This window comes from Dermacentor albipictus, chromosome 9 (genome assembly GCF_038994185.2).
Source record: "Dermacentor albipictus isolate Rhodes 1998 colony chromosome 9, USDA_Dalb.pri_finalv2, whole genome shotgun sequence".
NCBI lineage: Eukaryota > Metazoa > Arthropoda > Arachnida > Ixodida > Ixodidae > Dermacentor > Dermacentor albipictus.
This window is the reverse complement of record NC_091829.1, coordinates 115,634,320-115,660,693: the sequence shown is the minus strand read 5'-3', so window position 1 is coordinate 115,660,693 and position 26,374 is coordinate 115,634,320. Positions and strand designations below refer to the sequence as shown.

Sequence of the window (26,374 nt, the reverse complement as noted above, 5' to 3'; positions counted from 1 at the left end):
AAAGGTAAATGATGCTGTAGACGGAATCGATGGGAAATCTACCTTAAAATATTTCTGTTCCAGGGAAAAGAAAATTGTGCCAGTCTTCAAATCAAGCAACAATGAATGCCACAAGAACTGCCCAGTGAGCATTAAGACGATACTGCAGAGCACGGCGAGTCGAAGTAGGCCTCAGGGAAACCAGTGCATAAAAAAAGAAGGGAACAAGGGCACCTACCTGGCGCCGGAAGGCAGGGAGGGGGAATGTAGGGAAGAATAATGTAGGCAGTTTCGGGAACAAAAAAAGAAAGAGGTTGAGTAAATCCGGGGAAACAAGAAAAGAAGGAACGTGGAATGTAGGCACCTAAATCAAACACACGAGGCTAACCACGCTGAAGCGAGCGTCTGGGTCGCAGCGGTTAATCGATTCCTGAAGCGGAAGGAAACAATACCGGCGAGGGCGTAGTCGGGCCGGTAGCGGTTATAACAACTCGTCAGACGACTAGACAAACACGACAAGCGCCGACGTGTAGTCCAGCGCCATCTACGTTTGTCTTTATTCATTTTTTTTTCGTCTGGTGCCACGGAACATCGTCGCTTCCTGCTCTGCAAATGGCCCAGCCTCGACCCGTACTTGCGAATAATCTTGTGCTCGACTTGACGGGTGGCTTTTTTATGCTCGGCGTGCTGCCTGACTGTGTCAGCAAGCTGTGTGACGTACGACACGTAATTGACGTCTCGTAATGCGCTCGCGTGTGATGTACCGTCGCTCAGACGAGATTGCGAGTTGCTGCCGTGTAACCAGGTTGCTGATACAGAATTGGCATGGGCTTACATTGCGTGGGCGATGAAACATCAATCATAAGGTTGCAGCTCTTAACAAAACACAGACTGCTATATTTACTGCATAGGAAAGAATGGCGGCTCCTATTCACCTTCACACTAGGGCCAACTTCGCGGATTTTCTTTTAAAATGCCTGGCATAAGCCCATAACCATGAATTCGTAAATTCGCGGTGCACACTAACAAAAGTGAATTTTTAAATTTCTCGATGTTCCCTCGTCATCTTTTTTTATTGGTTTGTGTTCTGGTGCTCTTAGAACCGAGCGTTTTTTTTTAATATTTCTTTAATGATCCGTAGAGTTGCTTTTATATTGCTCTGTTTTTTTTGTTATACACTTGTTTTCACAGTGTTTAGTAACATTACTGGCTCTTTTTTTTCGGTTTTATTGCACTTGTTAGCTAGGGCTCCCTTCGAGTACGCCAATTTTCGATAGTTAACACTTGAAAAACAAACAGAAGCAAAGGTCATGTATCTGCTCAACTACTAAAGGTAATCGATTACGTTTACGTTAATTTCCTTCCAACTGATATATGCAGCGCACGAATACAGTAACTAGAACAAGCTGCCCTGGCTCTTTCAGTGCGTCCTCTGCAGCCATTCTCATGTTGTTTATTTTCCCCGTTGCTTTTTAAGGTTTCTTGCAGGTCATCGTCTTTCATTTTCTTCTGCAGGCATCTGCAGCGACACTGAAAAGTCGCTCCAAAGCGGTACTGTGCGTACTAACCTTGCGCAAACGATAGTGGTCACTAATGTCGAAATACTTACGTATTGGTCCCCTAAGACGCACAGCGTTTCATTTTCTGCAGCGAAGCTGTATATGGTTAGTTTCAAGCGTATCGATGTCCGTACACCGACAACAACGGGCCGATACCGAAGATACAGTCGTTACCTTACAATATGCAGTGACTCTTAAATAAACTTCACCATGCAAGTTTTGAAGTCTCTTGCCACCCAATATCTACGCCTAGACTGTACTTCTAGCAGAAATGGACTCGGTAGTGTGTCTTTGTTCTTCCACTCTCTGTCCTGTCTATGTAAAGGGAACATGGATATGAATACGCGGATATGCAAAGGCGTGTACTTCAGTATATCTATATGCATGTATGAATGTGTTTTTGCGGCATGTTTCTAAACTATGTGCTGCATCAGCTGAAATACCAAAGTTGTATTAATGATTATTGTAATACGACTCAAAAGAGTCATATTTTGAGTCCATTTTTAAGGGAGGTGTCAGGACACCAGCAAAAAATGGATCTTAAAATTAATAACGTTTCGCCTCCCCCCGGCAGCTTTATTCGCAATGAGTGAAAATCTTTTTTCTTTTTCCCTTTCTTTTTTTATTTTCTTTTTTTGTTGGTGTTCTCACCGCTCCATTAAAAATGTATCATCCCGACCAGACGGGCTTCCGTCACACATTCGACTTCATTACGAGTCAATATGCATACATTGTTCTTTTGTATAATTTGTATCTATATGCATTTCTTTAGCTATAATTTTTTATGTGCTGTATATGCTACCATGCCATAAGGCTCCGGGACACTTGTTAGGCCTTATGTCGTTTTAGATAGTATTTCGATAAATATTATTATTTGTATTGCTAGAAAAAAATTCACTGTCCCCGAGGCTTCCCTCTGAAAGCTCTTAGTTTATGCTCGCAGATAAACTTCCTGCGTTCTTTGTAGCTTGATTGCGAGGTGAAAAATATTAGCCTTCGCTACCATTAGTGGCAAAGACTCGTATGTTGGTTTTAATTTCGAGAACAAGAAAGGAAATTAAGATGAACGCTCATCACGCCAAACCGAACCAGTCACATTTCGATGAGTCGACGGTAAATACATATTGTAACAAGAACATACATGAAGCAGAACCCTAAGTCATGCATCACAACTCGGGGATTGTCACAGAGGATGACATTATTGCATCTCTGTACAGGTGACAACAAAGTAGTAGTTTCTCTTCACTTTTCTTTGCACCTGCTTTATCGAAGACGCGCCGGTACAATGCGCGCACGCGCTCGCTGTCACTGACGACCCTCTCACCCGGAAGTCAGGTAACCGGAAGTAGAAACAGGTGCAGGAGAGAGTGGAGCACGCTCCAGTCGAGAAGGCACGCCTCCAAGCGGCGAAGCGACAGGCTTGCAACACAAGGAACAACGTGCAGAATAATAGCCGAGTGCAAACATGCGGACGCTTAAGCACATGCACACGTGTTTTCGCATGGGCACCCGTAAAAAAGTCGTAGAAAACACGCAGGGCACTGTAAGTACCAAAAAAATTTTTAAAAACATAAACGCGGGAAAGTAGCCTCAAACGCGCCGGAACGAGACAGCGCGCTCGCTAGGTTAAAAGGGAGAAGATTCGCGGGATATAGGGAAAGGGCTATGGGCGCGCACGCATCCAATCGATGCGCGTTACCTGCACCGGCACGCCGCCACCGCACTCGACGGCGGTACCCGGGTCAACGACCCGGGGCCCGGGAATCCAGGGCGGGCTCTTTTGACGAAGCGGGGTCCCCGGGCAAACCATGGCGGGGCTTCTCTTCCCTCACTCTCTTCCCCTTGCTTGCCCCGGTCCCTGTTTTCCCCCACTTCGTCCCTGCTTCCTGAACTCACGCTTCCCCGAAATCCCCCTCCCCCATCGCTTTGTTCTTCGCACCCTGCCCCGCGTTTCCGCACTCGTGCCCTTACGCGCACCTATGTTGGAGCACAGTGGAGCACGACCCGCTTCCTTCGGCGCCCCGAAGACTGGGGCCTCTCGCAAGAGTGCGATAGCCTCAAACGTTTTCCCCTTTTTATCCCCTACAGAGATTTTTCCCTTACCCCGAAACACAGCAGCTCCTCTTCGCCTCGTGCTTCCCGATGCGCCCTTCCCCAATGTGAGACCGCCTGCCGATATGATGACAGTTTTAAAGACGACCCAGTCACCTCCTGCCCGAGTGTTCCCTGTCGTCCCTCCCTCGTCTCCATCTTTTCTCTCTCTCTCCTCACTACTGGCCGCACATGTTCGCTATCCCGTTTTCGCGTGCGATGACCCGCCGCTGCTTTCCTGAGGGCTGAACGCGTTCTCTGTCGCACAGAGTTCCCTAAAAATATTACTAGGAGGAACACTTGGCGTGGGATCTTTCAGCTCCCGTGAGAATTGTGGGTAATACATAAAATTTCTCACATTTTCGTACTCGTGATTTTAGATCTTAATGGGACATTATTCATTATACCTGAGTTTGCTAAATTCCCAACCAATATTCCCAACCAATATAGGCAACAAGGCGTAAGGTATTCACCTAAGTGCATAAACATTACGTATTTTCCCATTAGTAACGCAGTCTGTTTTCTTGACATGATCAGGTAATGATTAGTCAAGACGGGTAATCTAACAGTTTATAAATAGATATTAGTTTAGGATCACGCGGTCTTTCTTGTTTTGTTTCTTTAGAGGGGGCGACATAGGCTTTTTGGGAGAGTCGTCAACATTTGACTTGATTGGAAGTCTAGTCTGAGAAGGAACTCGCACAAGCAAACGGCCCATTTTGTTATGAAGTGTGTGACAGAACCATTTTAGCGGCGTTTGCAGGAGAGGCTGAAAGCGAGCATATCACGATGCCGCTTTTTCCCGACGAAAAACTGGCCAGTAGTATACATTACAGCAGTGCACACGAAGCAAAAGCAGTTCGGCGTTTCTAACTGCCAGTCATCTGACCCAGTTCTAGTTACTCACGCATCGGGTCAAAGTTATTACCCCGCCCGTATAGCTGAGCAAGACTCTTCGCATGCAAATGAGTTGCAAACATGTGCATTTTGAGCACGCCACGCGTCCCTTTTATTTTATATTTGTTATTTTCATCAAGGAATCCGGTTACGGTTACGAAAAAAAACGCACACGTGCATGAAGATCAGCTGCACAACGACAACGTCTAGAGAACGCGAATAGACGCAAAAAGGGACTTTTACGCGTGATTTTCTGCACCGTGCAAAAAACAAAGCCCGTGAGGCTCGGGAACAAGCGTTTCATACGTGCGGCGATCTACGTCACTCGTAAAGCAGATAACAGCGCATTCGACTGACACCATTCCGCACACGGCCGCCATAAGTTGTAACGAGGGCGAAGCAGACATGCAAATCGCAGTGCTCCAGCAAGTGCGCAGAAAACGCAGATTTAAAGTGCGAAATGTTTATCCACGTTATGGTGAGCGCTTTCGAAGATGATATTGTGGTTCAGCATTCTTCTTTTTTTTTTATGACACTCTTTCTCACGGAGCCAAGGAACAAAAAATTGATGATGATATGTAGTGTTGGAATGGCGCAAGGGCCAAGTGTGGCCTAAAAGCGCCAGAAGAAAAAAAAATGAGAAGCCATTTTGTCTAATTCTGTGTGATGTGCTACAGCTTCGCTGGTTATCCACCTTCACAGATTGGAATGGGACACAAAAATTGAGGAGCCATTCCAGTCTGGAAAGGTGGATCACCAGCGAAGCTATAGGACATCACACGGGGTTAGAGAAAAGTGCACGAACTAATTTTCATCATTCCGTAATGGTAGTGACAACAGCTTTCTGATTACTGTAATACACACTGATTGGTTCGGTTACAACCTTAGACAGAGTATTGGCCAAAGTTAAATCTGTTCACGACCGTTGTTGAGTAGTTCAGTCAGATGGATTGGTGTGGCACTTCAAACCGAACTCTTCTAGCCCAGACGGAGTGAACCATTTCTTGCCTGCTTTTGAAATGTCCACATTGACGCCTCCAACGACGATCACAGTGGTAATGTCATCACTGCTAGCCCAGGCAAAGTGTGTGGTCATGAACTTCCCGATATCATACTTGGGTGTGACTGGAGATACATACACACAATGGATATCACAATTACTACGTCTTTCGTTTGCACAGGCGGTGCCATTGTCCTCTTGCAAGGCAAGGGTGTATGCATGGTTGCACATACATTTTGTCCTTTGCGTATATGGCAACGCCTCCTGCTCGTGCCTATTATTAGGGGCGGATTGCTTGAAGCCTGCTTCACTTCCGCCATGGGTCGGCCCGGTATTGCACTACCTTCGGGACCGGCCCACGCTCACTTTTTTTATTGTTGACGCACAAACACGAAAAATTCGTGGAGTCCTAGCCATATACAGCCTCGCTGTAAAAAATATGAAAAACGAGACATGAAACAATAGAAACAATAGGTCAAGTAAAGGGTCCTGTTTTCCGAAGGACACCGCTTGTCCTATCCAGCTCTTCTTACCACGTCAACAAAAGACACAACTAAGTCACTGCTTGCAACCGTGTTACGCTGTCCTCCATATAGCTACATTTCGGCAAGCGGTCACCTTGAGGGAAGTAACAGATCTGTGCGACGCATCATCTTCTAGCGACCAGAAATAACGACAACGAAGACGATGCGGCTTACGTAAACGCACAGTGCTACCGTCGACAAAGCGAGAGCCTTCGTCAAGTCGGTGAAGGCGAGGCTCTGAAATTGGTTCCCTGCCATGCTCACCCCCCCCCCTTTTTGTTCTTTTTTCATTTCTGCAAATGCCGGGTCAATCAGCGTTGCCGCCGTGTCAGGGACACCGGCGTGAAAGACGGAAAGCGATCGACGCTGGGTCGGTTCACCATGAACGAAGGGGTTTGCGACAAATTTCACTAGAGGGAGATGTGGCGTCAGTGTGTGCGGGCGCAGGAAGGATGGCCGCTCGGCCAGCATGAAAATGGTGGCTAGTGGCAAAAGGATTTGTGCAAGCTCTGCCCTTCCGGGCTGAAATGACTTTGCGGCTGTAGGGTATTGATCATGTTCAACAAATTGTTGTGGTACAAATCAAACAATTTTCTATTATTATACACGTGCATATAAACTTGTTACGTTCGTGGATTTAGAGAAAGAATAATGCTTTTAAATTCAGAAACATAAAGCGTGTTAAGTAACGTCATGAGAACGCCTGAAGTCGCAATCACGTGGACTGGACAAATATCACAAGTCATTCGCATGGCGGCTGAAGAGTCGCAGTGCTAGGATTCCCTCTAGCGATTTTACAAGGAAATTTGAAAGACAAAGAAAAGCGACAAATAGCACCAAAGAAGTTCAGAACGCAAGAATAGTTCATTCAGGACATGCAGCAAAGCTCTAGTAATTCTTGGAAATTAATTGTCCCTTGCAATTGGGCTCAATGAAATACGTTATATATCATTAACCACACTGCGGACGCTTGGTGTCATCTAAATTGCAACACAAGTGTGGGATCTGTGAAATTCACAGGAATCATGCATATAAATTATACCTTAAAGAATGCAAGAACCATTCTCCTAAATTTGAAGCGAACAGAAGCGTCTTGCTTTTATTTTGCAACCTGTGGAAATATCTTGTTTCGCAAAGAATGAAAGATCCTTTTTCTAGTTCTAGCTTTATTTGCGATGAACGTAGGTAATGCCAAGTATTCTTTAGAATTAATAAAATATGTTGCGCGTGTTTGTTTTCTCCTCACATCAAGCGCGACAAAGGTAAAGTAACCTTTACAGGAGCAGCGATTCCGGCTTTTAAAGGGATCCTGAAGAGCCACAGTAAATCGCTATAGGCTTGAGAAGCATCATTTCCGAGCCCTATCATCATTTATATCACGCAAAAAAAAAGGTTAATTAGTAGTAACCAACCGGAAGGCCAAACATTGTTCTCAAATTTCGTATTTAATCATCAGCGCCGGTACGTCAGTGCAGCGCCGACAATTCCAAAGCTTTCCTCTTTTTGAATGGTGGCGGTCTCCGGTTCAGAACGCGCAATTAATCCTCGAGTATCTTCGTTTCGTCTGTGTGGTGCTTGATGAATAGACAATGGCTGCGGTTCATTTTAATTCATATGTGTTTTGCTTTCGAAACTACCATTACTTGCTGCGCTATGAGTGTTTATTCCATAATTCCACAACTCACAATATCAAATCAATTCAGTTTCAACGATCTTGTCGTATCGTACAGTGCGCTCGTTTAAACTTTCATTGACCAAGGTGGCCAACAGATCCAGTTATTGTTTACGTTTTTATCATTATTCCTTTGTCTGACTGTTTTGAGCCGGTCTGACTTCTGATGCGTGCTTTTTGACAAAGCGACGAGCAGTAGCCGGCTTCAGCGATTGTACCAAACTCTCCGACGCGCACATGTAATAATAAAGGCGACAGATTGCGGTCTGTGTCACACTTTGATCCGGCGCCTGATCGTCTGCCGATGTCGGTCCGGCGTCCTCCGTACAGCAGCGGGCGCTACGCCAAATTAGATTCCAGGCGGCGCCGCGCTGTCTCGGGCGTCTCCGTGCAAAAAAAGGAAACCCATAACAACTGGCGGCCGTCCCGTAAGGAAGCCGCACGCTTCTCCTTCCTCCGCACTTCCTCAACGGAACCGGCTCAGAGTGTGTGTCCAAGTAAAAGAAACCAGCAATACTGGAAGGAGAGGGATAAAAAAGTCCAGTACGATACCCACAAGTCCTTGCCGCGAGTGAAAAACAACAACAAAACGGCAAAGAACTTGCGAAGTACTCAGCGAAGGCACGGACACCAACATGGAGAAGCGCTCGAGCAGACGATCGGGCGCGAGAACGAAGTGTAACAGCCCGATAGGCGCCCGCCGGTTACGTCACTGCCCGGGCTCGGCCAATGGGAAAGAGGGAGCGACGCGGTGGCGCCATGTCTCGTCGCGTTCGCCGCACCCTGCCCCGTATTGTGAGTTCCTTGTCCCCCATAGAGCGCGCGCGCGGGAAAGCGCAGACCGCGAGAGCCCCGAAACCACGCGCGGGAAAGGAGGTCACTGGGGATAGCGCGGGTTAAAAAAAGGAAAGCGCGGGCGCTGTCGGGGAAGGGACGACGCCTGTCAAAAGGCGAGCAGCATCTTGGCGCGCTCACACTTCCGCGTTCCCTGAGGCGAGCGGAGCGGCGCGCGCGCGCGTGATACCGAAGTCGAAAAGCGCGGGAAAAGAAAGAAAAAGAAGTGGGGTGGCGCTTGATCCACTGCATCACTAGCCAGTTGCTCACGGGCGCGATTGTAGTAGCCCTCTTCGAATCGCTCCCAGGCTTCTTGCGAGAGCTTTTTGTACTCTTTTTCACTTCCGCCCTACAACCTCTTCCTCTTCTACTTCCTTCCCAACTCCTGCTGCCCCTTGCGGGATCGAACCCAGAGCATCGTAGGAGACCGAGCATGCCTGAACAGAGCAACGACTACAGGGTTGTAGTGTTTGGAGCCGGCGGTGTCGGGAAGAGCTCCCTGGTGCTACGCTTTGTCAAAGGAACGTTCCGGGAAAGCTACATCCCCACCATTGAAGACACCTACAGACAGGTAAGCTGCATTCCGCACCGCTTTCTGCAAGCACTGCTAGGTTGATTGAATGATGGACCAGCGGGACTGAGCGACTCCAAGTGAAAAAAAAGATTGTGTATGTGAGAGACCCCTATTGAGGAGGGCCAAGGGTTATTTGACGTGCTCCAAAATAAAAATACACAAGCGTCCTTGCGTTTCGCCCCCATCGAAGAGCGGCTTCTGCTGCGGGAAGTCAAACCTGTGACCTCGTACCTGACAGCTATGTGCCATAGCAACTGAAGCAGTGTGATGGGTCACCGCTAGGTTGACCCGGTCCAATGTAGGAAGTGGCTGACACAGAAGCACTAATCATTCTCTAATTATTAGTACCGAATAGGGAAATGAAAATAAATTAAGTGTTTTTGCCAAAAAAGTATATCAATGCATGAAAACGCATGTATCTGTGGCAGTATATCAATTATATTTTTCTCTGTCCAACCATTTTAGACTTCGCTGATAATTACTGCAAAATGCACGGTTTCAGAGCAACACGAGATGAAAAATCTTTCACGCGCTTAAAATACTAAACTCAAGAAGCAAGTTATTACTATGAGTTTGTAAATCGTTATAGTGGAGGTAGGGACTGTTTAAAAAATATATAGACGCCTTATTCTGCGTGCACCTGCGCACTTGTAATCAGCGCAATAATCGAAAAGAATTAGTGCTCGTCAAATGTGCCGGTAGCTATCGAGGGCTTCGGAGTGTTTCGAGGTCGCATATATGAGGAAAGTGCGAAGATCATGGTGCCAGGTCAGACGTGAATTCTGAAATCTTTCTACAAGCACTCTGTGTGTAAAGCGTTATGTTGCTAAACGCAATGCCGCGAGTTACATTATCGGCCCCGCAATTATGCGAGCAAAATGCAATAAAATCGAAATCGTACACTACTGCATCCTTCCTAACCTCCGTGTTGATTTTGGACCTAATGAGTAAGTAGTCCGTGAATTGAAAAAGGTCGAGAATAAATTGCTAGAAAGACTTATGTAATGAGATTTAAGCTGTGGTGAAGATACTATGACTTTCCTTTTATGCGAAGCATATTACGAGGGCTCAACCCAGCTCCTCAGGCGCGGCGGTGACCATGAAATCACGTGACACCGTGACGTCACGACAGAGGAGAAGTGGCTTTGGCTCAACTCTTGCAAGACGGGCTGGGTGGGAATCGAACCAGGGTCTCCGGAGTGTGGGACGGAGACGCTACCACTGAGCCACGAGTACAACGCTTCAAAGCGGTACAAAAGCGCCTCTAGTGAATGCGGTGTTGCCTTAGAAACGCGCTGTTTCTAAGGCGTGCGTCTCTTGCTCAGGCGCACATTTCGTTGCCGCGCCGAACGCTGCTTTGCTCGACGCTCACCGCGTCCAATGCGGGACGCGTAGTCGCTGCCCTGTAGCCCATTGTCTTACACCCCTTGGCGGGTCGACGGGAACGCTGTCGCGTTCCACTCTTGAAGGCGAAGAAGTAATGCATGAGTTGTTTCTTCGTCTAGCCGAACCAAATATAGCCAAGCAACAGCAGTTCACCAGGCTAAACAGTGGTTCAACAACTAAAATAAAGGCTAGTATGTTTCGCATCCTGGGCTTAACCTTACCTAAGCCACAGCCTTTTTTTATTTATTAATGCTTATTTTTTATTTATTTTTTACCTTACTACGCATGTGTAGAACATGAACTTTTTCTTTACTTCCCGGAATATATCAGTTCTTAATGACCACCCCCCTTGTCCTCTGCCTCGTCCATCTCTCTATCTATCTCCCTTTTTTTTTTTTTTCGCTCTCGCAAAATTAACGACGAAACATCCGCACTTCAGGGTACAATCCCAGACTGCCCCAACACCATTAGCGTAACGCCCGCCACAAGGCCACTTTTTGCAGCCGGAAGCGAGCGCGATCGCTTCCGCGCTCCGAACCAGGGTCGACAACCTAGACCCCGCGGTCAAGGGGCCGCCGCCATGGAGTTCATTGTCCGACGAGCCGGGCAGGGCCGCCGCCCAACCTCTCCCACCTTCGGCACGTTCGATCTTTCTCGCAACGTTCGCTAGGGAAAGACCCGTTCGTACTTCTCGGGGTGTTTCGAAGTTAACGGTAACTATGCGAAGATAACTCCTTTTCCCAAGTGGCAGTGTATCAGGTTCGATTTATGAACAACGCCCGTGAATCGCAAATCCTACCGCCCGGTTTACTTCTCCCTCCATCTCTCCTTCCTCCTGAATGACCTCCTTTCTCACAGAAGCCCCTCCTCTAGGTCCCGCTGGCACCGCCGCCTTTCTGGCGGAAGTGGCGCCATCTCTCGGAGAAAGCAGAAACGACGGTGCTCGAGCATCACGCAGCCCCCTCCTCCACCTCCTTAGTCCGCTAGTCGCTTCTTCTTTCTCTCGAAATAACGTGAAAACAAACGTTCGCGGGTTGCAGATTCGTCGTGCTCTGATTATTGATACGGTGCCGCAGGGCTATGGCTCAGTTATATACGCTGGTATTTCCCTGCATCTTTCCTTTTCTTTCTGTTTCTATATTTCTTTATATTCCTTCTTCAAAGGAATTAACTTCAAATGACCGGGATAGCAGGCCCTTCAGACGCCTATTTTCTCATGATCCCGTAGTTCAGTAAAAGAAACGGAGCTCGTTGCGATCGGCATTACACGTGCTTCCCGGGGCTGCATTGAAAATATTCTTCCTTTGCGTTCCGTGGTGGACGCCTGCAACCATATCTGGCGCACACTGTTGGGAACTCCCTCGCTCTCTCTCCTTCTCCCTACCTTGCTTTTCCTCCCTTTTCCCTTCGCAGGGTAACAAACCGGACGTATGTCCGGTTGACCTCCTCACGGTTTCTTCTTTTTCTGTTTCTCTTCTGTCTCTCAGAGCTACTCATTTATGGCGTTCGGTTTGCATTCTTAGGAATAAATGTGTATGTAAAACAGAACCTCATTATAGCGAAGTCATTGGGATCTGAAAAAATTCGCGCATATCAGTAATTTCGCTATAGCCGTTGTTCACCATTTGTTTTTGTTTTTGTTTTCTGACTGCGCTAACATTTTTCTGAGCAGATCAAGTTGCTCGCCATTCATAAGAGCACAAATTGGCGTTTTATTGAAACGGGGATTCACAGACTGCAATCTTTGCGCGTAGGAATGCTGCTACCATTTCTCTCATAGCAAAGCGCGGCGTCCAGCTTGATAACAATGCAAGACAAGCAATACACGCACAAATTGTCGAAGTAACTGAAACAATGTGCCAAACGCATTGGAAATGCGATCATTGTTTACCCCGTCATATTCAGGAAGTAATAGCTCTTGGTGCCTTTTTATGTAGTAAGTAAACGTATTTTTCTATCCACTTATGCCCTACGGCCGTATTCACTGTATCAGCGACAAAAAATATACGTCAAAACTGAGGCCTGGGCGAGTTGGCGTGGTTCCATCTTAACAAAAAAGTGTGCTAAAAAGACGCAGGCGATATAGAGAGAAACGAGACAGAAACGCGTTTGTGCCCGTGTTTATCGTTCCTCTCTATATCGTCTACGTCTTTTTCGCGCAGTTTTTTTCTGAGAGAAAAAATATTCAGGGCCCCGTGAGTGTGTCATCGGGACCATTGCTTACCTCCAATACAGCCGTTCGTTCACTATACGTGCATTAACTGTAACCAGGTTTGACCACACCACCTCTTTGTTTATTGGTTCGATGGACTTTTTTTTTTTTTAGAAATCGCCTGTGACAGCGCTGTTCCGCTTTTTGAATCCTCAAATATGCAAGAACCGGACGTTACTTGAGCGAGAAATCACAATGTTCATGTAGTTAATAAAATTAATTTGCACTAATTACCTTTCTAATTAGTGATTTTAGGGCACATGTTGCAATTCAGAAACTGAAGCTCATATGTAGTGACGTACGGTCTGCTTGGCAGAAATCGCCAGCCTAGCACCCCTTCCGATATATCCGGCCACAAAGCGGTCCACCAAATGCACGGACGTTTCAAGGAACAGCATAGCAGAAGCCTAAGTCGAGCAGTTCGGAATGATCTTGAATGTCGCTGCGGTACAGTATTCTAGCAGATTTTGGAAGCAGGGATGTCAAAAATGGCACTAGTCTGAAGGCTTCTCTGACGTAAACATGATTTCGCTTCTGCTCGGCTTCAATTTTGCAAGTGGAACGCACACGCCCTAAAATGAATAATTTAAAAGGTTCATAAAGAAATAATTTTAATAAGCTCCCTTAACGTCACCAATTGGGGAAAGTAAGGTCCGCTTCTTCAGGTAACGCACCTCATTCGGCCGAATCGCAAAATATTCTCCGGCGATATAAAAAAACAAATAAAAAAAAGAAAGTATACCCACTGTTCCAGTGCGTCAACACACTGGAACCTAGGCACAATACGCGTGCAGTTTATCCTAGAAAGTTCCGTGGTGAGATACAATGTCATCAGGAACATAATTTCGCCGTGCTACGGCACGGGACGATGCCGACGGGATAAGCGTCGCTCGTGGTCCATTTTCTCGACGTCGTCTGCTTCTGCCGCTGTCGCAGGTGATCAGCTGCAACAAGAACGTGTGCACGCTCCAGATCACGGACACGACGGGCAGCCACCAGTTTCCCGCCATGCAGAGGCTCAACATCTCCAGGGGGCACGCGTTCATCCTCGTCTACTCCATCACCTCGGCCCAGAGCCTGGAGGAGCTCAGGCCCATCTTCGAAATCATACGAGAGGTGATCACCATCCCTTGCAGACGACGCGCAAAAGAAAAAGAAAGACAGCGTCGGTAGAGTGATGTCACCCCGAGTTTCGCTAGGCCGGCCGGCACCGTCGCGAAAGGTCTCGATAGTGGTAATCCTCAGAGTGCAAAAAGGTCAAGTCTATGGGAAAATTGAAAAGTTAGAAGAAGTAAGACTTTCGTGTAATTACGATAGTAAATACATACATAGCAGCCCCACTTAAGGTATCGGCGTAACGTTCTGGTATATTGTTCTAGCCAGAGTTTCCCATAAGTTTTGCGAGAGGGGACCCCGGCGCTAGTGAATGCGGGTGCTGCAAGCAAAGCGATTTAACCAAGATGAAAATGATGGCTACTGCACATGGAATTCGCTAAACTTTGTCCCTTTGACTTCAAACGGCTCTGTGACTTTGCAAAGTGATAGGAACCCCGAGTCCAAGCTCCTAAATACATGGGAAAGGAGAAGTCGTTTTTTTCCGGTAACCACTGCACCAACTTTAGTGAGGTTTGTCGCATTTTAAACAAAAAGGAAAAATCTAGTGACGCTTGGTAGCGAATGTTTGGTTTAGGCCATCAATTTCTGAGTAACAATTGTTGAAAATCGCAAATTTTCAGAAAGGCGTACTATCAAGTTTAAAGCTCTGTAACTCAGCAGTGAAAACGATATCGCAACGCTCTAAATTGCGTGTAGTAATACATCTAAAGTGGACAAATATGATTTATTATGCATGGCTTTCAACTACGAATATGTTATCAGGAGGTTACAAAACCCCTGTAATCAATGTAACAAAGTCACATAATACATACACTGACATATTCAATTTATTCACTTTGAATGCTCTAAAGGATGTAGTTTACATAACTGCGATATCTGTTCTTGGTGCAGCGCTAGGAATTGGTAAACTTCGTGCTTCTATTTCTTTTTTCATGCATACCAATTTTCGAAAATTTCTTCTATATTTCAGGCCCTCAATCAAAATGCTGCTTCCAGCAATCACTACAATTTAACTTTCTCTGTCAAATGCAACAAATTTCATTAAAATCGGTCCGGTGGTTGTCTCAGAAAAGTGTCTTTGCATTTTATATATATTTGAATAGGCCGCGTTAGAGTTGGGCCCGAGCTAAAACTTCCTCTTAGGCCCCGTAATATTTACAGCGAAGCTGCTCATGGCCAGGTTCTGGTGGGTCTCGTCTCCGTATACAACAATTTTTCATATGTCGGCCAATCCGGAAGATAGTGCCATACCGGGCCGACACGCGGCGGAGGTGAAGCAGGCGTTGAGGGGCCCACATACACAGCTTCGCTGGTGCTCCTTCTTCACCGAGTGGAACGGCACTGAATGTTTAATTTAGCGCCTTCGCGTGGTGCGTTCACTCCTCCGCTCTCCTCGCAGGTGAAGAGCGGCGAGACGGAGGGCATCCCGATCATGCTGGTGGGCAACAAGTTCGACGAGGCCGAGTCCCGCGAGGTGCCGCCCGAGACCGGCCAGGAGCAGGCCAAGCGATGGTCGTGCGGCTTCCTCGAGACGTCGGCCAAGACCAACCACAACGTGCGCGAGCTGTTCCAGGAGCTGCTCAACATGGAGAAACGCCGCTCCGTGTCGCTCCAGCTGGACACCAAGAAGACCAAGTCGCAGCTTCGCAAGGAGAAACTCAAGGGCAAGTGTCTCGTCATGTGAGGAAACACCCCCCGACGATCCACGGGAGAGAGACGTCGAAGCGCCGCTGCAATGGAGAGGAGAAGAAGGACCACCACGGCAGCTGGGAGGTCGCAGCGGCGACTGGATGTACCACGTAGAGCCACACCAATACACAAACATACACGAAAATACACGCACACAAACACGCGCGCGCGTAAACATTCGCCGGGAGCTCGGGCACACGTGAGCGACCAAACCACAAGCACGTACCTACATGGCCGCGTTTGCTTGCGCGTCAAAAGGGTGCGTCGTCTGTCGGCGTCGCCGCATCGAGACTCGTAGTTGCCGCCGTCTGCAGATAATACGTCACGCGTTACGTTCACTTGATAAACACCTGCAACCGTTCTTACCAGCTGGCTACTTGGGCCGAGTACTGACGAGCAGCCACTGATGACGACGCCGGGCGACGCGACGCGTGGCAAGACGTTCCATGGGGGTGGCGCTTCAAAGCCGAGCTCCTAGGCAACCTCGCAAGGTTTTGGCGCTTTCTCTTCTACCCGTCTTATTCTAGGTTCGCCGTTCCTTGCCTCACTTTTGAAGAACAGGTGCGGGCTTCTATTAGCATCGTGGCTAAAAGGACCTGAGGTTTGTGTGAGTCTCCTCTAAACTTTCGTAGCTGTCCGTTTTCAAGTGAGCTTGGAAGGACCGCATCAATAATGGGCAGTGATTCTATTGCGCCATCTAGCGCGAACTTGTGCCTCCAGAGATTTCCGAAACCTTTCTCATTTTCATTTCGCTGCACCTCACAAAAGAACATTCTGGCCAGAATATATATTCTTTATAAACAGCTCATAGACTTATTTCTCTAAATTTAATGTCGAGTTATCTCTGTAGACTTACATTTCTGCGAACTGCTCGTCTGATAATTTTTATCCAACAATCTGACCAAAGTATCCAAATACTTTCATCTATCCCCAGTTTTGTATACTTGATACAGACAAAGGATAAGTCTATAAAAATGCAAAGCAGTCTATCTACAGACAATATATATTCATTTTTACAAGGTGCGGCACTTTTCATTGCTTCCCGCAATGGTCGGCAGCTCGAGAATTTCATGTACAGACACCAATGTTGCGTAGATAATTGACATTGGCTCGTATCGTTGCGTACGGAAAGTACATTGAATATTACATCACTCATGGCCGGTAGCCAATAATAGCGATCCAGCGCTATCACAACTACGGTTTCGTTTCTCTTCTTCTGGTGGCTACCGGTCACACTGTCTACCAGTGAAGTTCTATCTGACAGCGTCAGTTCTGACTTCGTTCTGGCAACCGAAACTTTGAGGAGAGTCGCACATTCGCGTCAAGTTCTCTCTTGTCACCGATTGCTTCCTACAGCGAAGGTCGCAACGTGAACCAAGACAACCTGTTTCAGAAACCCGGCTGCGAATTTCTCGGCGAAAAGTAGTTCAACCAACACTGACAGAGTTATTGACATTTCTTGCGCTAATTTCTTCCGGGTTTTCTTTCTGGCTGTACGTGTCTAAACACAGCGGCGGAGCGTGTAAACCTACTCTCTGACAGCCCTGGCCCAGGTCTTATCATGAAGGACTAGACGCGAGCGCGCAACGCTGCGTCTGTTGTATATCACCCATGATTTGAAGTTATCGGGAGTGTTTGTGCGCGCCATATCACCTACTGGTGTCAAAAGATATTCCAGCATCGTATTTCCGAAAAGAAAGCTCGTGGTGTGCTTGAAATAATTTACCATGCCACCGTCAGTTCGCAACTGTCTCGAATCTGCACCAGACAATGGATCTGGTTAGTGCTTGAGAACAGATAGAACATGGTGCGAAGCGAATGTTAAGAGGCAAGGAACTGACGCTCGCCTTTCCATGCCGCACACAAACACTTTTCACGTGTCACACTCTGGTTTGAATACGGTTGTCCTGAATCTTGCACTCAAAGTTTTACCCGAAACCGACACTTTCAAATGTGCCGTTTCTTCGAGGCTGTTCGTGAAACAACATCCACAGACACACACAGACATGAAGAAACTCTTTCCCTTCGTTCCCTTTTCGCATTTTTGGTACTTGGTACTTGTGCTAACCTGACCGTGCTAAGGGCCAGGACGTACTCACCGATTTTTAAGAAAACACAAGCAGCGAGCAGCGAGGTGCTCGTCTTGCCTGATGTACCGCTACGCGATACCATATCCGAAACGTCTGTACTTAAGGTTTGTGTTCGACAGTGTGTGTACCTTGTTGACAAGATGACAACTATTGTTACTGTTGAGATATATTGTTTGTTCGCTGTGAGTAATCGCGAGAATGCAAGGAGGGTCTACCGTTACGCGGTGCCTGGGTAAATAAGTGATAGAGGAAGGAAGGCAAGGAGAACGGGAAAGTGGCAATGGGTGCCTTGCTGGTGACGTCACAAACGACGTTCTGAAAGAGCTGCTTTCAGACAAACGTTTCGCTGATGCTGCCCCCGAGTAGCAGTTCTGTCGTGAGCTTGAGTCCAGCTCTTCTGAAGGGTCACAGTGGTTGTGACAACGACAGGCAAATGGTGTTAGATTAACTGCTTGTTCTGATCAATGCCATCACTTCAAGAAAGGATTTCAAGGGTTAGTGTTCACAACGTGTCATCCTCAAGAGAACAGCTATCTGTTACTGCGCGGTCAAGCTCTATTCGGATAACGAATGCGGAGCTGCTAATTTATATCTACGAGGGCGCCTCGTAAAGCACAACATTGTGTAAAGTTGGGTAAAAAAATAGCAGTAATCTTTTACGTATGGCACGCAGTTTATATGTGCGTCACTTTAATTTTGCATATGTGTCCCAAGATAGCCAAGACACCCATATGAATGATAGATATGCGCACATATCCACGATAAACGTCTCTTGAGAGTCGAGGTGCTCAGTCTTCGAACAGCATTAAATCATTGATTCTTACAAACTCGGTCAGGCTCGTGTCGTTCTAAGCGTACAAACTTCGCGAAAGGCAGCACTATAGACAAGTGACGTCACCGCGAAGGCTTCCATTCAGGAAACCATATCCAGCAAACACATTCGCTTTGAAGACGGTGAAATAATAATGAAACGCCGCGTGTCATCTACAGTTTACCTGCATCGTCTGCTAGCGAATACGGTCGATGCACATCAAAGGGGTATTCTTTCCCGTTCGCCTATGCCTCGGGTGTGATACGGCACGCATTTCCGCTCGCAGATGGCTCGTATATTTTTTCCTGTGCTTTTTCTTACTGCATAGCTTTTACTGCATAGCCCTGCAGAAATTTATAGACGACATATATTTTCTCATTTTGTTACGTTGAAATGACTATATTTACGGAGCGTTACGAGTAGGGTCACGCGAAGCAGACTTTGAACCATTTTGGCATGTTTGAACAATAAATGTGGCGGCTGCGCCTTTTTCTTTTTCCTGCCTCCCGAAGTATCCGTGGGCATTCGGTCCACGGGCTCGTTAGTATCCGGGGCACGGGTTGCATTTGGTGCGCCTTGCAGGCACACGGCTTACTTCAAACAACGACAACTTCTGGTCGGTCGCTTTCACTATCTTTTTCCGTCCCCCTCCTCTTTTTTTTTCGCGGATTGAGCAAGTGTGGTGGATCTGGACGCGTGCTGGCTGGCTCCTCACTCGAGTGGAGCAAAAATGGCGCACGTAAGGGGGCAAGACCACAGAAATCCTGAAGAGAATTATGTGGCCTTCCTATAACTTCACAGAGGCGTCTCACCGCAGCGAGTTAAGAGGGCGCTGCGGTAGAAAACGCCTTGCCTGGTGCACCAGACGGCGTAAGTAATGGACTTCCCCGCGCTTCGCAAAACTGCAGACGCTGAGCTTCGCGACTATAGATGGCACTTCATGTCAGAAACGAGGAAAATTCAGCTTCCTCAAAAAAAAAAGACGCGGCAAGTCAAGTATGACGTCACAATATGCGTCTTAGTGCTTGAACTGGTGGCCGTTGCAAGGAATACGTCGCGCACGTGACGTTTTAGGCAGAAAGGTGTAGGAAACACTCTGCCTAACGCACAAGTGCATTTGTTCGCAAATGGCGTTGCAGCAGAACCGGCTGACTTTTCTTTGAAGGCAGACGAAGAGGTCACTTAGCGAGATCTGTTGTTGCAGACGATACTCCTGCATGGAAAGTGCGCAGCTGCGAGCAGCCGGATGGTGCCGAGTCTGCAGGAGCACGACAAAATGGCGGCGCTCTTTCGTCCATGCAGACATAACGGAACCGTGTTCCGGCGCCGTCGACGATACTCTGCGCGGCTACCGCGTCGCTTCGAAGCACACGCTATGGCCGAGAAACCGACTACAGCGTTACTATTGTGGTGCCGAACGATGGGTGCTGACAAATTGAGATTGGTCGGTGAGTTTTGTGAGACGAGCAGGATAAAAAAAATGGATGCCAGAGCGAGTGGTGCGTATGCGACATCTATTTTTTCGGTGTGAAGACTGGGTTGCCAGACGAGATGGCCACTCACTATTGATGTGTAATTACATATCGTCGAGGCGAACGAGACATGTGGCAGATTTAGTGGCCCCACATCTAACAGCGTTCATTCTTGCTTGATGAACCTGGCGTAGATATTATGTATTATACGCATGAAACACCCTTGCCGCGCATGCGCGGAAGTGTTACTGCAAGCTATGTATGTATATAATGCAAAAACACGAGCGAGCACGTTCGAACCCTTTCTCCCAGCGGGCACATCTACTACCAGAAGAGTGGACCAGGTTACAGCCGCAGTTATCTGGTTACATCTTCTTTCAATGTCATAATTATTCGAGAAACAAGAAAAAAATACGAATCAAGAAAACGGCGGTAGGCCGCGGTTCCTTTGTAATTTAACTTGAAAGTCTTGTTAAGAACGTGCAATTTTAGCCCAGATAAGGATAAAAAGGAGCAGTGGTCACATACTATGTGGTCCCTGAGACTCGAATCAGAGGTTTATTGCAGTTATACAACTGGGGAGATCAGCAAGAAAATATTGGAACCCATGATAGTGTGCTAACAATGAGGTTGAATGCGAGTGCTACAACACATGTCACCTACACGGACGCTTGAGAAAGTGTGCACTTGTGTCGGATTATTCGCCATCGCTACGTCATAGGTATTCTTTGGAAACTTCACCATGCGAAATCAAACATGAGGTCGTTTCATCGACTACACCGGAATGAATAGGCGTTTTAGGTACGTATGAAAGTAGCGAAGAAACATAAATTGAGCGAGTTAATGCCTGGACAACGTGGCTCTGGTCGACAAAAAAATATGCGGTGCACTCTTGGGCACGTCGGTACGCTTTGGCCGCCATGACTTTCTCGCGTGAAACCGACCAAGGCGGTGACTAAACCGTGTTAGGAAGACAGCTGCGCCAAACGACCAGTCAACTCGGTAACCCAAACGAAGAGTACCTTAAAAAAAATCCTAACCAGGCCGAAGGCAAAGCAACGTGTTGCTGAGTTCGTGTGGTTGCCCGGCCACCTATGAGGACAGCAATGACCACAGAAAAAAAAAACCAGTCAGCTCCTTTTTTTTTTCTTTATCCGTTAGCTAAGGCTTCCTGGAGAAAGTTCATGGTGCCATAAGCGATGCAAGACGGTAAGACGGCCGTGAACGCATATGTAAGCTCATCACGCGGTGAAAGCCTGTGCCACACTTCTGCCCGAACCTTCTTTCCGAGACTACAGCCGCGCACCACTTTTACGTGTTCTCGCCCCGTTGCTTCCTTGTAAGAAGAAGAAAAAAAGGCTCCTGTACCACCTCCCCTGAGTGAAATACTGTTCATCGCGCTCACGCTGTGCGAAGAGCGCAGCTCGTTCTATTATGTGGAGTTCAGCTGATAGCAGACAACAACGTAGCAGACGACGTATATACTATATATAGCCAGCGCTGTTGACTGCAGACGACCGACGCTAAAGGTTTTCTTGGGCTGGGGTGTCTAGCGGGGCTAAAACAACTGCAGGGCTTGACGACAGCGCAGGAGCTCGTTCAAGCGCCGAATCACGTGAACAAAAGCAAACGCAAGACAAAAGGTTCAGAACGACGCAGTTGGTTTATTTAGATCTGAGTTTCTAAAGCCCGTTTTCTTCGTGCTGGAAAGAAAACGCAGGTGAATAGGAAAGGAACTGGAAAACACGGGACCCGGAACGCATAGTTCGTGCCGTGGAGACCACACATCGAATGATAATAATAATTAAAGAAGTAAGACGAAGCGGCCCCGATAGTTTCGACTACTGAGAGGTCTGGGTGCTCGAAAGACGAAAGTGAGAAAGTAAAAAGACAGCATGTCATGAGTCAAAAATAGTGCGTGTGTATTGCTCGGGAAAACGAAAATGCTCATTTTGTCTTGTCATGTAAGCAAACAACAATCGTGCGCGGGCGCCTCGTTTTCTCGGCTGCATATTATCAGTGGACCAAGACGTAGCGTCGTCTGCAGGCATCGTCTGCATCCCGCTCTTATCGTCAACTGTGTAGCAAGCTGCTGCTCAGCTGCAGAAGAAGAAGAGAGAGAGAGAAACGGCGCCATTTTTGTAATGGACGCACGTTCGCAGAAGACAACGACGTTGCGTGTACGTATTGTATAACTTACGGTGCATCAAATTAACGTGCAGGGCTCCGCTTTCGTCGATAGCGCGAAAAATGCATTTCTTTGTTTCAATAAAGGACAAAGTAATGCAAAAGAAGCCAAGCGAAACAACCCTGCAACATAGAGGTCGGTGGCAGTGTTCTCGACGCGAGGTTTCCTGCAACCTTCAAGGGAAGCTTGCATTAGTTGTCACGCCGAGACGTCGTTTCGCTTTTTGCCTTACGTGTGTCGTTTCTCGTGACGGTTCCTACTGTGCCGCTTTATTTATTTTCGGCATCGTCCCAGATACTCCGACGTGACTCCAAGAAATACGCGCACCGTATGCGCTCATCTTCGACGTTTTCGTGACGTAAGGGCCCGAGTTGGTGAGCGTGGCCGCCTTTCTGTCTTAATATACTCGCTTTTTTTTTCGGAAGCCACACACACAGTAGGGGAAGTCTCGACCGTCCCGACCCTTATTGTCGTGGTCAAACTTGTCTCTGCTCTTACCTTCTCGGTCAGCGGCTTCAATTGTGCGTCAAAAGACGATGGACGTCAACACTATGCTTCCAACGTGCGGCTACTATTTTAGGGCAAGTTACGCTTAACACATGGACGCCTATGGGCCGATCGTTTCGTTGCGGACTCTAGAATCTGTGACTATCCGCAAGTGAATGTCAGCAGGATTGTGGTAAACGTCGCAAGGATCGCCGAAGCGTGACCCAAATGTTACACGACTTCTTTCAAGCAACGACTATAAGGCGCCCTTTGAGGCTTACCGTTCGCCGCTGTATTGCAGGCGTACTTCCACGAAGCGTCGACCGATGATAAGATGCAGGATGGAGACACTTTTGGTAGGGCTCAGTCCCATGACCAAGAGGCGCCATGCAAAGGGCACAAGCAGTGCTAAGCTTCGGTCATATCACAACAGGTGGTTCGCAAATCGAAGAAGCGGTAGTGTTCTCTGCAAAACGTGTTGCGTGAAGGTTTTTTTTTTCTGCTTAATTTTTTTTTCATCATGGCACAAAGAATCATGACGATAGCGACTCGGATGCAAAATAATGCACGCTGTCGCGCTGAGTTAAGAGTTGCAATGACGACTGTAGCTGGTTGAGAAGTGCACGAAGAACATGTTTGGAGATTGGTGTAATGGGGATGGCGTCGCGTCTTCTAACATGACCACAAAAAAAGATGGCAAGCACCGACTTGTTATCGCTTCTTCGCGATTTCCCTTCACTATCATCGTTTTATGCTTCTGAGAACGCGCATAGATGACTGAAGTAGAGCTCCCTGAGCCTGAGCGCATTTTCTTCTCCCAAGAGCTCGTCATTAAGCACAATAATCCATTGTCTAGCTGCACAGTTTTTTGTCCAACCACCATGTATAAATATCCATTCGATAAGAATTCCGCCGATATTAGCAGTATTTTTATGCCATGTAAAATCCAGTACCTAAGTGCGTCAAAGGTTGTACCGGTGCAACTTCCCATCTCGCGGTTGCAGCTGTTCTCAAACCCAGCTGTTACTCGAGCAAGTGACGGCAGAAAACTGAGCCTTACTCGTCATGTCCCTCGCTAGGTCGGGAGCAGAAATATCCGGTACCTTTATCTACCGTAGAAATCTAGCGCACCCCAAGCCATGCCAATACAAATCAGCGGCCACTCACAACAAAGTAAATTGCCTTTTTTGCTTCTTTTTTTGAAAGTGTAGGACGTTCTTAATATAGCCGTTTCATGCTCAGCATTTTTACACTCCGCATTTGCGCATCAAGTGATAGCTCGATCATCAATCGCTCGATGTGACTTAAGAGGATTCGCTAAAGGTCCAATTCATTCATGCTTTTAGTAAAAGAAAGCTAGCAAAAAGAAAGAAACGGCTAGAGCTGCGCCGGTGCGTTGCCCTTTTCATTTTCTTTTTGTTCAATTTGCGCCATTCATACTCTAAAGCATCATTCATCTAATTATGTTTGCGTGGTCCAGTTTTATTTTTACTTTCACCCGTACTTACAATGGAGATAAGAAAGCGGCGTCTGCTGCCTCAATTCTGGTTTTTGTTCAAAAATATATGTTCCGTGGGCCTCTGTGTCTTGCAATGTGTACTTTGTGCGAACAAATGCTTCTCAGTCCAGACAAGCTGGTAGTGACAACAGCGTCGCACTTACCGTGTTGCACATGGTCGCCGTCATAATTGTGAAGAAATCAAGTATGACAACGATTTAGTAAATACGATAAGCGTGACATTGCTGTTCCACTCTTCGAAAGAAGAGGGTCACACTTGGCAACAAGCCGCATGACATCGATGTGGCAATGTCGCTAACTTCTTGCCGATGCACACCAGATGTGTTCGTGCTGTTTTATTGCGGCTGTCGCAACGGGTCTCCAAGAAGCAGTTAGCCAAAAGAAATTAGACATTCGTGCGTTGGTTCATTCATGGCTTATACTCATGCGCGTGACAGGCAGCTTTTGTTTGTTCATCGCCGAATACCGCAGTTGTATCATTATTCATACACACATATCACGCCAGTATGTCTAATCAGAAGCTCAAGGCTGAAGCTAGAAATATAGTACGTAAATATAAGCAGCTATCTCGCGCAAGCAAAAGAGCAAGATTGCCGCCAAGCGTATTCGTGTTCATGAAGACTCGCATTCTCATGATGCTACATCATCGATGCGCTCTTTTTTCCTCGTTTTTTGAAATATGTAACCTGTTGGTTCCATCGCTGAAACCTTCGCATAAGCGGAGACAGCTTTTCTTGCTTTATCTGATGAACTCGAATAAACAAAAACCTAACATCTCTTACTCGGCTGTGTCAACCTCTATCCTCCATCCGCAATTTTGCCAAAGTATGTACAGTTCCGAAAAAAAAACTTGATCTATGAACGAAAGTGTTCACGATGGGCATAAAGATGTCACTGCTTCAAACAGAGCTGCGTCTCCAACGTAATGAGTAGTTCGATCTTAAGACAAGTCGAGACGCTCCTAAGATGCTTGAGTCGGGAGAGAGAGAACGACCCAGGCGAGGTAATCGCCCTCTCGACGTCGCTGGCGATCGGGGCGCCACGCTGTTTCCCGTGGCGAATACCGGAATGCTCACGTGCCCCACTGAACTGAGTTCAACTGAGTTGTGCTTGATGATGGGTAGTGGAACATGCGTTTCGTTTGCCCTTTTAAGATTCCATAAGGTGCTCCCTGTTCAAAGAGCAACAACCTCATAATAGCGCTTCCCATTGACTTGCACGAGCAAACGCAGATAAACTGGTATTCAACACTCAAATGAAGGGCAGATTGTGCCAAAATTAAGCATGTATCAGGCCAACACTGAATTATCACCTTGACTGTGTACTTACTATTTACACGTGTAGTTGTGGCCCATTTTACAAAGCACACGCAAACATGTGAAAACGCTCATTCGAGCAAAGGTTCTCGCTCGCATTCTTCACTGGCCAATACATTGAAGCTTGTCGCGATTCGAGAAACATTATTTTCCAGCACAGTCTGTGGACAAGCACACTCAGCAGTGGGACCTTCATTAGCCGCAGCTTCGTGTTCGGCTATTTCGTGATGTCGAGGGAAAAAAAAAACCTTACTTGATCGACGCTAAATAAAGGAAGCGAAAGAAACAGTAACATTATTGTGGAAAGCACCTGACAAATTCTTGTGGTTGCTAAGTACGAGACTACAGGTCGACGCTGCATTCTAACAGCGCCGACCACAAGTGGTGGTGCTTATGATGACAAGCCACAGTATCGCTCGGAGAAATCCAGGTGGCGCTCAAATCAATGGCGATGCGGAACGTCTGTTCTTTTTCTTGTCGCTGGTCTTTCACCAGGCAAAAAAGGTTTTACCCTGTCCCGCGTACGGTGTGTATTTATGCCGTGTTGAATGAACACCTGAACATGTACAGTGCTGTAAAACACAATATTTCGCTTGTTGTATCAAGCAGTCGCACAAACAGTTATCGTCTGTATATATAATAAAAAAACAGTGCGGTGCCATTGCGTTTCTATAGTGAAATGTTCTTTCTTTTGTTGTTGCTGTTACTCCTGAATAAAGGCTGAATAAAATAAATTTCAGTTACAATGATCGTCTGCACTGTCGCTATTTTGCTCTTACGCATGTCAAGTTGATCAACGCAGGGAAAATGGGTAGTATGCTGCCATTTCCTTTAGTGACTCGCTCTTCGAACGAGACTAACACAACAAATGGTGGAAAACTGGTACACGATTGCGCAAACTATTAACCGACGTTATTGTAGAAAGAGAAATCATGGCAGTCTTCCGCATAATAGGAAGA

At 47.0% G+C, this 26,374-nt stretch overlaps 1 protein-coding gene across 2 annotated transcripts in view; it reads left to right on the top strand.

The window, feature by feature from the left end:
- Positions 1-26,161, top strand: part of LOC135913576 (GTP-binding protein Di-Ras2) — a 432,585-nt gene extending 406,424 nt beyond the window's left edge. For both annotated transcript variants that reach the window (XM_070525282.1, XM_065446089.2), the window contains exons 2-4: positions 8,970-9,127; positions 13,665-13,844; positions 15,244-26,161. In XM_070525282.1, coding sequence (XP_070381383.1) covers positions 8,990-9,127; positions 13,665-13,844; positions 15,244-15,528 — 603 coding nt within the window. In that variant the 5' untranslated portion in view covers positions 8,970-8,989 and the 3' untranslated portion in view covers positions 15,529-26,161. The remainder of the gene's footprint in view (positions 1-8,969; positions 9,128-13,664; positions 13,845-15,243) is intronic.
- Positions 26,162-26,374: the final 213 nt, after the last annotated feature.